At 42.6% G+C, this 16,664-nt stretch overlaps 1 protein-coding gene across 11 annotated transcripts in view; it reads right to left on the reverse strand.

Annotated features, from left to right (window-relative positions):
- Positions 1-1,204: 1,204 nt before the first annotated feature.
- ncor1.S (nuclear receptor corepressor 1 S homeolog) overlaps positions 1,205-16,664 on the reverse strand; it is a 120,466-nt gene continuing 105,006 nt past the window's right edge. For 6 of the 11 annotated variants that reach the window (XM_041583024.1, XM_041583022.1, XM_041583020.1 and 3 more), the window contains 6 exons: positions 10,434-10,568; positions 8,321-8,463; positions 7,241-7,294; positions 6,174-6,377; positions 3,634-3,831; positions 1,225-2,328 (listed from right to left, as the gene is read on the reverse strand). In XM_041583024.1, coding sequence (XP_041438958.1) covers positions 2,141-2,328; positions 3,634-3,831; positions 6,174-6,377; positions 7,241-7,294; positions 8,321-8,463; positions 10,434-10,568 — 922 coding nt within the window. In that variant the 3' untranslated portion in view covers positions 1,225-2,140. 11 annotated transcript variants of the gene reach the window in all.

Consider the following 16,664-nt stretch of genomic DNA (forward strand, 5'->3'; position numbering starts at 1 on the left):
GAATTCTATTGTTTCTATATGTATATCTGACCATTCAGCTCTACACGTGTATATTGAAATGAATGATCTTTCTTGGAAATATCTTTCCAGGCAAGACCATAATTGTTACGCCTATGGCCACCTTAACCCTAGATGTCAATGAGAAGTAATGCGAGACAGACAATGAGTATTTTGATCTTCCCTATAAATAGACCAAAATATCCCACGTGCCATTGCTCCTAACTAGAATATTTGTGGTGGCCTATGACTCAAGTAAAATAGCGAGAGCTCCCCACAGACACAACAATGTCAATATTGCCAAACCAATAGAAGTGTTTGCATGCTGGTTTTCTGTCTAATTTGTTGTGTTATTTTGGGTAAGATTTAACAAGCTGAGGGCTGTTTGTGTAGTTGGCAGTTTTAGTTGACTGAGCAAAAAGTTTTACTACAAATGTCTAAGCACCATGGAAAACGTGTCGACCACAGTCAGTCCTGAACGTTATTTCCTTCCTAAATCCCAGTGAACAATAAATCCACAGGTAACCAGACTACAATTCTGAGACCCCACTCTGTTAGTCATAAGAATCTACTGAGGATAAACAGCGCCAGAGCTTTGAAGCCTTAAAGGAGAAGGAAAGGTTAAAACTAAGTAAACCTTATCAGAAAGGTCCATCTATATATACCAGTAAACCCCCAAAGTAATGCTGCTCTGAGTCCTCTGTCAAAAGAAACAGCACATTTCTTTCCTTCTATTGTGTACTCATGGGCTTCTGTATCTGACTTCCTGCCTTCAGCTTAAACCTCATTGCCCTGGGCAAGAGCATGCTCAGTTTGTTCCTCTCCCCCCACCCCTCCCCTCTCTACTGTAATCTGAGCCCAGAGCAGGGAGAGACTCAGGCAGGAAGTGATGTCACACCACATTAATACTGCAGCTCCTATTCTAAACAAACAGAGTTTCTAGAGCTTTTTACTCAGGTATACGTCCATTCAACTTTATAATTTCCTGCCGCATGCAAATTAGCCAACGCTAGCGCATCGTCCCTTTGATTGCTGAAGTAACGCTAGCAAAAATTCGCCTTCATTCGGCGCCCTGAACGCAACTTCGCATTTTAGTAAATTAGCGTTGTCTGAGTGAATTTTCGCCTGGCGAAGTGTAGTGATCGGTGCGATGTCGCCGCTGGCGAATTTTCTCAGCTTCGTAAATTTATCCCAAGGACAAGTGAAATTCACAGGAAGCAAAATGTGTATTATTCTGCAGGAAACCAGTTTTTATTAGAATCCATGAACATAATTAAATGAAATTGTAAGGGGGGGGGGAAAAGCATTTAAAAGCTACCAACCTGACCGATACCGGATTGGTAACAATCCCACTGATACACAACTATTCACCCTGGGGGACGTGTTCCTGCAGCAAATTAAAACCCAGAACCTAAAATTCACAGACATGAGTTTTGCAATGATCATTGCTAGTGCAGGAAAGCTTCACTCATAGTTCTGCTATAAAGGGAGAACGTCGGTTTCACGATTGTTTTATGCGGTTAGGCTGCGATGTTCTGTTTGTATTGAATAATCCGAGTTGTGTAGAGGATTATTGTGTGACCAGACTTCTCTTATGGGCCAGAAAAACTGACAGATGAGAAGGGCTTAGACTGAGGATGAAGTCCTAAATTGTACTAGGCCTTTCATCTTAAGGGGCAGGGCTAATGAACATTGTTAGGGTCTGATTTTTAGATCCTACATTTAGTTTTGTTTGAGAAAACTGAAAACAAAAAACATACAAAATAAATGTCCTCCAGAGCCGAGGCCCCGATTGAAACATACATACACCAGTTACTAGAGCAAAGAAACAAAACAAAATAACACTGCAAATATTTACAGAAGAAAGATTTGAAGACATTAAGGGTTTCTTTACATATAAGTGTAAATTGATAATTGTCCATTTATCTCTTTAAAACTTCTTTACATATTTTTACGAAGAGCCTCGACTTTATTAATTACATTCTCCTAACGGGGGGCCCGGCCGAGCAGACCAGTGCTCGTATTTTATTATCATTTGTACATGGCTTCGGATTCCCTGCAGCTCTCTGTCTGCTTCACTCCATGTCTGAGAAGGTCTGACAGACGTACAGGGACATCGGGACACATAGGTGCCTCACTCGTTTCACTCATCGCTGTCTGACAGAGTTTCATACTGTTCAGAAAGAAGAGGTGCAGGTTCCCTCTCCCAGATTCGGCTCTGCTGGTGTGCAGAGGTCTGAGTCATGGATGTGGGAATGCAGGACATAGAGGATGGCGGTGTGCTGTTCAGCATTCCCATGGTTAGAGGATTGTATGGAAACTGAGTGGAACCTAAAAAAAACAAAACAAAATAAGTATAACACATCAATCGCGAGCAAACAACTTACCAACCCTCAAAGCTCTACTACTAAAGCAGATGTCACCTTAATTAGATGAATTCACCAATAAACTAAAAAAAATAAATAAAAGTATGTTTTTTTTCTATGGAATGGTCCATATAAATATCAGTCAACGTTGCTATACAATGAGCAGCCCTTGTGAGTAATCTGGACTGCTGTGAAAGGGGAAGTAAAGTCTAAAATAGAATAAGGCTAGAAATGCTGTATTTTGTATACTAAACAAACATGAACTTACTGCACCACAAGCCTAATCCAACAAATGATTTATCCTTTCAAAGTTGGCCACAGGGGGTCACCATCTTGTAACTTTGTTATACATCTTTGCAAGACCAAGACTGTGCACATGCTCAGTGTGGTCTGGGCTGCTTAGGGATTGTCAAAAATTATCAAAACAGCACAAGTCAAATAATATCTGCCAGAAGCCGATACAGCAAGACTGATTTATAATCAGAATATACAGACTGCACTGGCTCCTGTGTTGTCATGTAATCTAATGTGGATTTTATAGTTTTTGTATTGTTTAATACAAACTTTCTCCAACTCTGCAGAACCAGTGGCTGCAGCAAAATAATCCTCCAAATAGAATCCCAGTTTATCTGTTTAAATCTGGCTCCATGATCTTTGTCCCTGCAGCTGGAGTTGGAAACAGTAAAGGGGATGTAAAGGCAAAAATAAAATCCAATACAAATCTCTACACAGTCACCGACTGCTCTACAGGGAAACAAACAAAGCTGCTTGAGTTCTGCATGGCTGGGAAGTAAGGCGGGGGCTCCCCCTGCTGTTCATAACTATGATTGTTTCCCTGCAGAGCAGTTAGGGAGCGTCTGACAATTCCTATCCACAGCAGTAAATGAAGGGAGAATTTCACTGCATACAGTCAGGTTTCTTATAAAAAAGGTACACATTTTTAATTAAAGTATATTGGAGATAGGTTTCTTTTTCATTAAAGAAAGTAAAAATGGGATTCTATTTTTTTGCCGTTACATGCCAAATAGTTAGTCTACAAAGTTAAATGCTACACGTAGATTTCTCTCTTGTGGCTTTGTAATTTGTGTTGGCAAGTGCTGGCATGGACACGGTGTCCCAGAAAGGTAGATAGCACAATTACTTCATATTCACAAGTACTGTTACCCTGTTAATCATGGCTCAAGTTTAGCCAAAAAGTACTTATCTATAGGTGAAGTCTGTGCCCTTGCAAGGACATGGCTAAATCCTGACCCATAAAGTACTCTCTCACCTGTGGAAGAAGGTCGGTCTTCCCAGGCCCATGCTGAAGCCTGCCTGTAATCTCCTTCGGAATGAACGGAGGAGACAGAAGAGGGCCGTTCAGCCCCCAAGTATGTTTGACTGCCAGATATGGGCGACTTCGTTTTGCGACTGCCATATTTGCTTATCAACTTTTGCTTGTGGGTTCCTCCGCCTGTAACATGGAGAACTGTGTGTATATAAGGTAGTAGGAAAGGGCTTGATCAAAAGGTCTAGATTTTTTACCGCAGGAGAATCCTGCAGGAAAGTAAATAAATGCAATATGGTTTAACACACAGCTGTCTCACTTCTACTGGCTTCATTAAAGGGGAACTATAGCGAAAATGAAAATGTAATAGTAGTTTCAGCTTACCAAAATAAGTATACAACCAATTAAAAATTCGGCACTGTTTTTGAAATAATCAAGTTTATGTTCACTATCCCTCTCTCGACATCTGTTTCTCTTCATTCTCTCTTCATGCAGCAGTTGGGTGTCAGATATTCATTGACAGTTAAAACCAATATATATTATAGGGGGGCTCCTTTTACTTAGAAATGTATTAGAGCTCACTCTATTAAAATCACCAGACATCATGTCTCTCTACATGCAGAATTTGTGCAAAAGGCAGTTATTTTGTTAGATTATGTTTGTACTGGAATCAGTTAGTTGTGTGAGCTCTAATGCATCTAATGCATCTACTAGGAAAGGAATCCCCCTTATAAGATATATTGGATCTGTCAATGACTATCTGACACCCAACTCCTGCATGTAGAGAGACATGATGTCTGGTGATTTTAATAGAGTGAGCTCTAATACATCTTCTAGGCAAAAGGAGCCCCTTATAAGATATATTGGATCATTCATCTGACACCCAACTGCTGCATGAAGACAGAATGTAGAGAAACAGATGCTGAGAGAGGAATAGTGAACATAAACTTGATTATTTAATCAAATATTTAATGGACTGTATTTAGAAAGTTTCTTAATTCAGTATGATGAAGCTTATATTTAATTTTCATTTTTCGAGATAGATCCCCTTTAAGGAATCAAGCAAGTCTGAAGTGTGCTTATGCTACTTAATGTAGTTACAGTAATAAACTAAATACCATTTTTATGACTTAATCCTAGATTGTGGTGTTTATGGCCCTTAGAATGCCACCTATGCTGTAAGCCAATGACAGCCTGTACAAGGGGAGGGCCAGAACCTTTCAACTCCCAAATCATAACATGCCAGTAGAATTGACACACGGCTGCATTACAAGCCATATTGACATTATTAAAGCAGAATTCTTTGTTTGAATCCTTTTTCCTCTAAAGGAACACTCTTACTAAAGTACACACTGATTCCTATTGGCCAACAAAGACTTACAGTATGTGCAGCAAGCAAAGGCCAGATATACGGATCTTATATTATATCTGTACCTCTAACGCAACATTCTCTTGCACTTTAGTATTAGTGCTCATTTAAAGAGTTGAGGCCCTTCTACTGAATGGACTGATAACCTCCATTATATACTAGCGGAGGGAACAACAAGTGAGAAACCCAGAACCTACACTAAGTGTACAGAGTGTGCTCACAAGCATGCATTTAACCTATTGTGATCAGAAGCTGTTTTCCCAGGTCCCGCAACACACAGCAGCCAATCACTGGTCATTATTCCTACTGCATTAAAGCAGTCATAGAACATAGTGATTTGCTGCTGCAGGTTAAAGGGGTAGTTCACCCTAAAACAAACATTTATTATAACACTGATAGTAGTAACCTGGTCTTTTTTTTGTTATGTAGTTATCAGGCTTAAAATATTAAATTCCTAGCAAGCAGGAAGGTAGCCAGGACAGATGAAGAGCCAGGGGAAAAATGAGAAAGATAAACAAGAGTTAATATCTCATAGTTACTATGTTTTGGTTGCCTGGATCATTGCTCCATTTAAAGGATATAAATTTCAGTTGCAGGCAAGAAAGCTAATAATTAAAAACAAAAAAAACATTCTAAGAGTTTATTTAAAGGTGAACTTCCCCTTTACTTTGACAGAGGCAAAAGTTACTTTATAACTCTACCCACAGCAATAAGTGTTTACACGCCGACACAGAAGGTAAATTTATACACTGCTGAATGTATCGCAAAGTCTAAAACTTGATGGCAATCCATTTAGTCTAGTCGTTTATTATTTGGATTTCGCTCTTTGGCTGTATAAAAGATATCATTTGCTTTTCAATCATATTGGACTTACCTTGGCATTCAATGTTCCACCAGCACCTTGGAGCACCTCCTATTTGCAGACTTTGCATAATAACCTCTAATATAAACAAGTTGTATCCTTCACAAACCTGATTAGTAATGAGCCCTTAAAAGCAGCACAAAAAACTCCAGACTAGAATTTGAGCCTGTCCAAAAATGCAACCCCTCCATCTGACACTTGTTTTTCTGGAGACACAGGAGACATCAAACATCTTCCACTTGGCTAATACATGCAATAAGTCATCCATCTTTCACTGGCAGAAAAGATGCAGATTTCCCCCAAAATACCAACCTGAATTAGGTGATGGGTTAGCCTCTTCTCTACGTGAGTCACTGTTAGGTGTCCCTGATGGGTTTCCTTGTGCCACGCCCACCAGTACACCGTGATCTTCTGATTTCTCATCAAAGCTGCCCATTAGTGCTTTGCGGATAATGTCCTCCAGGCCTAGGTTACTGGCTGGGTCAGCAAAAGAATGGCCCCGAGAGCTGATCGCACCTGCAAAAAAACAGGAAACACAATGTGATGCCAACTCATAATAAAAACAAAACCATATGGAAGTTAAGGGAGGTGCAGAACCCAAAACGTGTGACAGAAGCTTAAAGGAACAGTTCCATGTAAAAATAAAAACTGGGTAAATAGACTGTGCAAAATAAAAAATATATCTAACATAGTTAGACAAAAATGTAATGTATAAAGGCTGGAGTGACTGGATGTGCAACATAATAGCCAGAACACTACTTCCTGCTTTTCAGCTCTCTAACTCTGAGTTAGTCAGTGACTATAAGGGTGGGCCACATGGGACATCAGGCCCGGACTGGCAATCTGTGGGTTCTGGCAAATGCCAGAGGGGCTGCTATAAGGTCCCATAGAAAGTCAGTATTTAGTGGGCTGGTGTGGGCTGTTTGGGCCTCTGTGTACCGGAAATGCCAGGGCCTATTTTAATTCTCAGTCCAGCCCTGTGGGACATAACTGTTTAGTGAGTTTGCAATTGATCCTCAGCATTCAGCTCAGATTCAAAAGCAACAATTATGACTCAAGTGCCCCCCCTCAAGTCACTGATTGTTACTGCCTGGTAACCAATCAGTGGAAAGCAAGAGAGCTGAAAAGCAGGAAGTAGTGTTCTGGCTATTATGTTACACATCCAGTCACTCCAGCCTTTATACATTACATTTTTGGCTAACTATATTAGATACATTTTTTATTTTGCACAGTCATTTATTTACCCAGTTTTTATTTTTACACTGAACAATTCCTTTAACACAAAGAGGATAAATCTCACCACAGACTAAAGACAAAATAATAAGTACATATAATGTAACATATACAAAAGAAACACAAACCAAAATACCGCAACTTACCAGAGGTAGTGACAGCCGGCAGGTTAAATATCTCCGTGCCTGGTTGTGCAGCTGCTGAAACACACACAAATGGTTCTATTAATGAAATTCAGAAAAAAGCGTGGCTTTGATTATTATTATTAAAGTATTTATAGAGCACCAACATATTGTACACAAATGTGAAAGAAGAAGAATGGAAAAGCTTTGTGTGAATTATAACCTATGCCAGGATATTACCAATAAACAGGGTATGGTTTTCCTTTAAAACAAATATGTACAATTCTAAAGGAAAGGAATAATTTAGCCACTTACATTTAGGCCCATAAATCTTTGGACAGAGACAATTCTTTTTCTAATTTTGGTTCTGTACATGACCACAATGAATTTTAAATGAAACAACTCAGATGCAGTTGAACTGCAGACTTTCAGCTTTAATTCAGTGGGTTGAACAAAAAGATTGTATAAAAATGTGAGGAACTAAGGCCTTTTTTTAACACAATCATTTCATTTCAGGGGCTCAAAAGCAATTGGACAAATTAAAAAACTGAAAATAAAATGTTAATTTCTAATACTTGATTGAAACCCCTTTGCTGGCAATGACATAAAGGCCCACAAACAGCAAGTGAAAGCGGCTGCAGTAAGAGCCTGGCAGATGTCCATGAGTTCAACACTTCAGCCTGTCATTGCCAGCAAAGGGGTTTCAACCAAGTATTAGAAATTAACATTTTATTTTCAGTATTTTAATTTGTCCAATTGCTTCTGAGCCCCTGAAATTAAATTATTGTGTTAAAAAAGGCTTTGTTGGCAACATCCGGACTCTCTGCTGCTATAGTGAGTAGTGGCTTGCAAAATGAGTCACCCCTTAATTCCTGCAGTTCTTAAAATATAATTAACAAATACACTTAGTTTAAGCGGAAGTGCTTCAATAAATTAATTCTGTAATTACAAAAAAACCACAGCCCCTATCATGTTTGGCCAGGCCGTAAAGTGCTTTATATTTATGGTAAAATTCGAATTTTAGATGAATTCCTGCCATCCTGGCAAAGGCCAGAAAACAGATAGAAATGTTACCAAAACGACCAGAGCCTAGATCTCACTTACCCATGTCAGAGTCACCACCACCAGAAGAGTTCAACTTGCGAAAGATCTCTTGCTTCTTATACATCACCATTGGGGACGTATTTTCCAATTTAGTGAAGAATGAGGGCAGATAATTAATATTTCCAGGGGAACGGGAGTCGTTTCTATATACAAGGACAATAAGGAATAAGCAAGAATTGAATAACATTCTTCGTTTAAATAATATTTATACATTTCAACCTAACATACAATTGAAAAGGTTGACACAATGAGCCCTCATATCAACATATGATGAAGATACAGAAGTTCTTACAAGAAATAAAGGGGAAAAAAGGAGGTGAAAAAGAAGAGTATAGTGGCCATAGACTTAAAGATCCGCTTGTTTGGCGACATCGACAAACGAGCGGATCTTTCCCCGATATGTCACTAACGGCAGGGCTATATCGGGGGTAATTCGAATGTTCGGCCTTATGGCCGAACGATCGAATTACGATGCGCCAAGGGGCTCCGACGGGTCGGTCGGGTAAAAATCCAACCTTCCCGATCAATATCGTGGCCAGATATTGATCGGGAAGACCCGTCGGAAGCCCCCATACACGGGCAGATAAGCTGTCAAATCGGTCCAAACGACCCATATCGCAGCTTTATCTGCCCGTGTATGGCCACCTTAAGGCTATGGAACACAGATCTTAGAGAAGAAGATCTGCTCAGTGCCACTGCTCCATTGATTTGAGTCCGATCAGCCTGTGTGCGATCACAAAAAAAAAAAAAATTTGCGAAACTGCGAAAAGATTGCGAAAACCATCGAAGACAATGGGCATCAAAATTATTTTGATGCGAGCGACAATATTTATATGCACAACTCTTTTGTCCAAATGCATTTAACGGGCTTCCGAATAATTTTGATGCACAACTTTTTTTTGTTGCAGCAATTTTTCGCGGCAGTTTTGCAAAAACATTCACAGTCGGCGGATGTTTTCGTGGCAAAAACATTTGCAGTCGGCAAAGTGTGGAAAATCACTGCGAATCTATGCCTGGAGAATAAATTCCCCCATCACTAATAATGTATATTTAAAACTCACTGATGGGGAATGAGCAATGGGGTTGTGTATTTATCTATGTGGTACCACAATAAAGTGGTAAAACCCATGCTTGTGTAATATAAAGTGACCTTTTTTCTTTATCAGTTCCCTCCACCCAAGCATAGATGGGCAAGGATCCACTTGTTTGGCAACCTCAACAGTGTTTTTGTTTTGCGTATTACTGTACCAAAGCAGGGAAGTGACTGTGACAAAAAGGGCACCGCTCTATTAACTATACAGACAGGGATATCAGGCTGGCATTCAATTAAATATATATATCTTCAGTTGTGGAAAGGCAACCATAAAATTATACCAGTAAGGGACAGGCATCCATATGGGGCAGTGAATGCTCCATCCAATACGAGCCACAGATAATAAAGGTTACAGCTAAGAGTATGTGTGATTAATCATAACACCAAAGAAAACGATTTAAAAAATAAGGAAAAGTAAATTCACTAGGTGTTGCCAATATTTTAGGCACTCCCCAATGTATCCAATTGCATAGATTTTTCCCCCAGGCTAGTTGTGCTTTAGGAGACTCATGTTAAAATGCTGTGAAAGAATTGTACAGGTATAGGATCCCTTATCCGGAAACCCGATATCCAGAAAGCTCCGAATAGACTCCATTTTATCCAAATAACCCAAATTTCTAAAAATTATTTTCTTTTGCTCTGTAATATTAAAACAGTAGCTTGTACTTGATCCCAACTAAGATATAATGAATCCTTACTGGAAGCAAAACCAGCGTATTGGGTTTATTTAATCTTTAAATGTATTTCTAATAGACATAAGGCATGAAGACCCAAATTACGGAAAGATCCGTTATACGGAAAACCCCAGGTCCCGAGCATTCTGGATAACAGGTCCCATACCTGTATAAGAGAGGAACACTTGTATTGGCAAAACTGGGTAAGAAACTTGTGTAGTTTACACTGCTTTTTACATATGTGGCTTTTGTAACATTGATCCCACCGATTAAATACATGCAGCTACAACAATGCAAGTAATCTCGTACAGCACAGCATTGAAGGCAATGATAATTCTGCACTTACCTCTGCTCAGGGGGCTCCTGCCTCTGGGAAAGTAACATCATATTGTCTTGTTTAGTATGCAACATAGGTGCTTGTGGAGGTGAGATAGGCTCGTATGGCTCAGAGATGTGTCCTCTGTCAGGAGACTTTCCAGGCCTGCATTTAAAGCAATATAAGTTATACACACTTGGGAGTAAAAGTGGTGGTAAACTTGTGTTACAAAAAAAAAAAAAATGTCTCCATATTTACAAACAGAAATCCGCCTAAATTCCGACTCAACCCCCACTTTTCAATTTTAGTGAAAGAAAGACAGTTTACAGACACTTTTATGAATTTGTCTTTCACACGACATAAAAATGGAGCAAAAACTACATTTTAAACTACATTTTCTAAAATTCTAAGATCATTTGCTCTGCTTTGGTTCACGCAATTTTCATTTCACACCTCTTGTAGGAAGGGATGCACCGAATCCACTATTTTGCATTCGCCCGAACCCCCCCCCCCCCCGAGTCCTTTGTGAAAGATTCGGCTGAATACCCAACCAAATCCGAAATTTGCATATGCAAATTATGTATGGGAAGGGGAAAACATTTTTTACTTCCTTGTTTTATGACAAAAAGTCACGCGACATGCACATTCTAAGCATGATTAATAAAAACAGGATTTTTGTTACTCACCGTTAAATCTGTTTCTCTGTAGTCGAAAGGGGGACACAGGGACCGATGGGTTAAGCTCCATCCTCCAGGAGGCAGGACACTTGAAGTAATTAAAGGGGCGTGGCCAACGGGCTTTACCCCTCACACTGTACATTCCTATTCAGTTTGTTCCAAAGCTGCTAACGTAAGTATTAAAACTATCAACAGACAGAAAGTAAACCAAGGAACTATTCAAACGTGACCAAGCGGTCACCAGCTCGCTGAGGCGGGAAGCCCTGTGTCCCCCTTTCGACTACAGAGAAACAGATTTAACGGTGAGTAACAAAAATCCTGTTTTCTCTGTCGTCTTAGGGGGACACAGGGACCGATGGGGACTTAACAAAGCAGTCCCAACAACAGCAGGGTGGGAGCGAGCTGTATATACATATATGAATTTATTTGATTACGGATTGCAACACCATCCGTCCAAGAGAAGCTTCGGCGGAAGAATATGTGTCGACTTTGTAAAATTTGGCAAATGTATGAGTAGAGGACCAGGTAGCCGCCTTACAGATTTGCTCTAAGGAAGCTGAGTTACGCCATGCCCAGGAAGCACCCACCGCTCTGGTAGAGTGAGCCCTGAGTCCCTCTGGAGGAGGTCTTCCTTTTGCAGAATAAGCTTGCTTAATCGATTCTCTGATCCATCTAGACAAGACTGATTTAGAAGCTGGCTGACCCCTGCGGGGACCAGATGGAAGAACGAACAGAGCTGGGGATTTCCGAAAGGATTTGGAACGATCAATATACCATCGCAATGCTCTGACAACATCTAACTTGTGTAGTCGGCGTTCCTTATCATTCTTCGGATCTGGACAGAGAGAAGGAACTACGATTTCTTGGTTCACATGAAAGGCAGAAACAACCTTGGGCAAGAACGTCGGTACCGTTCTGAGAACAGCTTTATCTTTATGGAATATCAAGTATGGAGGTTCACATGAAAGGGCGCTGAGTTCCGATACTCTTCTAGTAGATGAAATTGCCACCAGAAAAACCACCTTATAAGTAATCCATGTATCAGAGACTGAACTCAATGGTTCAAACGGTGGATCGAGCAATGCTTCCAGCACTAGATTGAGGTCCCAGCCTGCCACGGGTGGGCGGAATGGTGGCATGATGTGTGCCACTCCTTGCAGAAACGTGCGTATAATATCTTCATTCGCTAGGCGAGATTGAAAGAGGATTGACAGAGCCGACACTTGAACCTTTAAGGAGCTAAGCTTGAGGCCCATTTTTAAACCTTGTTGCAGAAAGGAAAGTATTCGTGGTAACTGTAGTTCAAGGAAAGGAAAGTCTGACCCCTTACACCAATTGTAGTACGAGTGCCAAACTCTGTGGTAAGACCTGGACGAAGATGCTTTTCTAGCCTTCAACATGGTAGGTATGACCTCTTCAGCTAATCCTTGGCTCTTCCAGATGGAAATCTCAACAGCCATCCCGTCAAAGAGAACAGTCCGGGGTTGTGGTGTGTTATGGGCCCCTGCTGCAGAAGATCTGGTCTGGACTCCAGCCGAACTGGCTGAGCGATTGACATTTCCCGTAGATCGGTGAACCACGTTCTCCGAGGCCAGTATGGTGCTACCACAATTACCGTCAATTGAGATTGTTTGATCTTTTTGAGCACTCTCGGTAGCATAGGAAGTGGAGGGAATACATAAGCTAGATTGAAATTCCAGTGCTGGGTCATGGCATCCACCCCCAGTGCCAACGGATCCCTGTAGCGGGCGAAAAACCTTGTTACTTTTCGGTTGCTTCTGGAAGCCATTAGGTCTATGCTGGGAATGTCCCATTGATTCGTGAGTTGTTCGAACACTTCTGGGTGTAGTTCCCATTCCCCTGGATCCAGATGATTTCGACTGAGGAAGTCTGCCTTTGTATTGGATATTCCCGGAATGTGAATTGCAGATAGCTTTACTGAATTGATCTCTGCCCAGTGTAGAATTTGTCTTGCTTCCGTCAGTGCTGCCCGACTTCTCGTGCCTCCCTGACGGTTTATGTACGCTACCGTTGTAGCGTTGTCGCTTTGAATGCGTATTGGTTTTTCTGCGAGTTGTCTTGTCCATTGAGCTAGGGCTAGCTTTACTGCTCTTAGTTCTAGGATATTTATCGATAGTCTGGATTCCTCGGGAGACCATAGACCTTGTGCTGACTGATTGTAGCAAGTCGCACCCCATCCCTGAAGACTGGCATCCGTTGATATCACAACCCAGTTCGGAGTTGCCCAGGATTGACCTACTGCTAGGTTCTTCGGACTCAGCCACCACCGCAATGCTTTCTTTGTCGGTTGTGATAATGAAAGGAGTCGAGATAGCGGACCCCCTTTCCATGAAGCAAGAATGCTTGCTTGAAGCGGTCGAAGGTGTATTTGTGCGAAAGGTACCGCCTCGATGGCCGACACCATCGTCCCTAAAACTTGCATTGCCCTGTGCACCGTTATCGATTGGCTGGATAAGAGTGACCGCACCTGATCCCTGATCCTGATCTGTTTTTCTGCGGGTAGACTAACAGTCTGCGAAATCGTGTTGAATTCCAGGCCCAAAAACAACATGTTGTGGCTGGGGTGGGGATTGCACTTCGACCAGTTGATGGTCCATCCGAAGTCCTGTAACAACTGTACCGCCTTCTGTAAATCCTCCTTGGCCCTCATCTCTGATCTGGCCTTCAGGAGGAGATCGTCCAAGTAGGGGGTCACTGAAATCCCTTGTAGCCTCAACGTGGCCGCTGTTACAGCCATTAACTTCGTGAACACTCTGGGGGCGGACGATAGTCCGAACGGAAGCGCCACGAACTGATAGTGCTTGTTTTTGAATGCGAATCGGAGATAACATTGATGAGGAGGCCAAATCGGTACATGTAGGTAGGCATCTTTGATGTCTAAGGACATCATCAGTTGACCCTGTTCCATCCCCCGAATTACAGACCTCAACGTTTCCATCTTGAATCGTATCGACCGAATGAATTTGTTGAGACCCTTGAGATCTAGTACTGGTCGTAGTCCCCCATCCTTCTTTGGTACTGTAAACAGGTTGGAGTAAAACCCTGAGAATCTCTCCGTGTAGGGTACTGGAACTACAACTCCGGATCTCTCCATCTTGTCTATACACTGTAGAAAGGCTTTTGCCTTCTGGGGGTTGTGGGGTACTCTGGACATGAGGAACCTCCTGGGTGGAACAGTTGTGAAGTCTAGATGATATCCTTCCGTCACAATTTCTTTGACCCAAGCATCCGTAGAATGCCGGGTCCATTCCTCCCGGAATCGAAGTAACTTGCCCCCTATCCAGTCCAACGATTCCGGAGGGAGTGCCCCGTCAGACTGACGTGGGCTTATCTCCTGAGGGCTTGTTGTGAGGTCTATTGGTCTTCCAGGTTGGCCGACCTTTATCGTTGGATTTAGGTCGAAAGTGAGATCTTTGAGGGGAACTGTTACGTCTTGTATATCTGCCGCTGTGGCCACGAAAAAATTTCCCCTTTCTATGTGAAGCGGCCGCTCTGCTTTTGGCTTGTGGTAGGAAAGTGCTCTTGCCCCCTGTTGCTTGCGAGATGATCTTTTCCAGCTCTTCTCCAAAAAGACGTTGACCTTTAAAGGGCAGTGAAGTTAGTGACTTTTTGGAACTAAGGTCCGCAGACCAATTTTTGAGCCACAGTGTTCTGCGTGCTGCAATGGATAAAGCTGAAGTGCGCGCCGTAATTTGAGATGTATCCAAAGTGGTATCACAGAGATAACTAGAGGCCTCAGCTATGGCTTGAGCAGAGGTTAACAATTCTTGTCTGGACGTTCCATTCTGAATGTCCTTAATTAGGCCCTCAGACCATGCTTGAATAGCATGCCAAACAGGGACGCAACGTCGACCCTGCAGAGGTGTAAATTGCCCTTAGAAAACCTTCGAGCCTTCTGTCCGAAGGGTCTTTGAATGCTGCCGAGTCAGTGACTGGAAGAGTGGTGGATTTTGAAAGTCTAGACACTGGAGCATCTACTGCCGGTGGGTTAGACCATTTTTCCACCAATTCCTTTGGGAATGGATATGACTTTGAGAATTTTTTGGTAGCTTGAAATTTATGTTCGGGGGAATTCCACTCCTCCTGAATCAAACTCTGTAATTGCTCATTTTCTGGAAAGCATACTGTTGATTTATGCTGTCTTTTAAATAGCGTAGGTGCGTTATCAGTCTGTTTGGGCTTTTGAGAAATATTCAGTACCTCAAGCACGCCCCTGATAATATTGTCTACATCGTGTAAATTTTCACGGTCTCTGCCCTCATCCTGATAGTCTTCCTCACCCATAGAAGAAGCCCCAGAAGAATCAATTTCACCTTCAGAATGAAATAATTGTCGCTCAGGAGATGACTCATCAGATCTAGTAGAATTGACATCATCATCTTTTGTGTCATCTGACCGTTTGCGTTTAGTACTGGATTTGTGACTAAGTCTGACTAGAGCCTTTCCTAGGTTGTCTGCAATAGCAGGTAACCCCTGTAGAGATGCTAGGGATTGGGACAATTGAACAGCCCATAGAGGGGGCGGAGGTTCAACTGGAACTCTAGGATTTGGTTCCTCTGTGTCACTTCTAGGAGAATTTTCCACTTGTGCCGGTGGAATACTCCCTGAGGCGCTGGCTGCACCCTGCCCCTGCGTGCAAGACCTGCACAGCGACTCCCCCTGGCCCCCTGAGAACTTATTCTGACAATTTGTACAAGCAAGGTATCTCACCTGTGCTGAAGTAGGGACCTTCCCCCCCCGACCTCGTGAATATTCCCACTGGCCTACCTTCTGCCATGTTATATGTGAAGGTATAGTGTGTGGGGTATCGCCAGAAGATCACAGATAGTGTTTCTCTTGGAGAGCCTGTCAGTAGCGTGGTTGTCGTTGCGCTGTATGCTATAAAATGGCCGCCTGGAACGCATGTATGCGTTCCAATACGTGCGCGCATGCGCACCAGCGCTTTAATTCGCGCCGAATAAAGATGGCCGCCGGAGAATCAGAAGGTGGAACGCATATGCGTTCCACTCTCAGGCGCTCCCGGCTCAGCGCAAGTAACTGCAGCGCTTCCATCCTCTCACACAGAAGACAGACCATGCGCCCAACACACACAGGCTATAGAGCGGATACTGTGGCCAGCACCCCAGAAGGGCAGCGTCGGTGGAGGTCAGGGGGGGGAGGTGGAGGGTGGAGGTCAGGGGGGGCAATGGGGGGGAAACCAAGGTTAGGCAACGTTCCTGTTAACAGGTAAAATGCCACTTACCTTTCCCCCCACACCGGCTAGACCCTCTGCACTGGTTTCTGCAGTACAGGCAACGTCTAGGTGGTCTGTATAGCTTTATGCTAGAGAATGACCCCGGTGTGTATCACCACGTAGGGGGCTGCCTATACAAAAAACAGGTAACCCTGCTTTTTCGGCCTCACCCCGGGTATCAGACAGAGCTGAACGTAGCATCAAACGCAGATCCAGCCTCCCGGTAGCAGGACACTTAAAAAACTGAATAGGAATGTACAGTGTGAGGGGTAAAGCCCGTTGGCCACGCCCCTTTAATTACTTCAAGTGTCCTGCCTCCTGGAGGATGGA

This window comes from Xenopus laevis, chromosome 2S (genome assembly GCF_017654675.1).
Source record: "Xenopus laevis strain J_2021 chromosome 2S, Xenopus_laevis_v10.1, whole genome shotgun sequence".
Taxonomy (NCBI): domain Eukaryota; kingdom Metazoa; phylum Chordata; class Amphibia; order Anura; family Pipidae; genus Xenopus; species Xenopus laevis.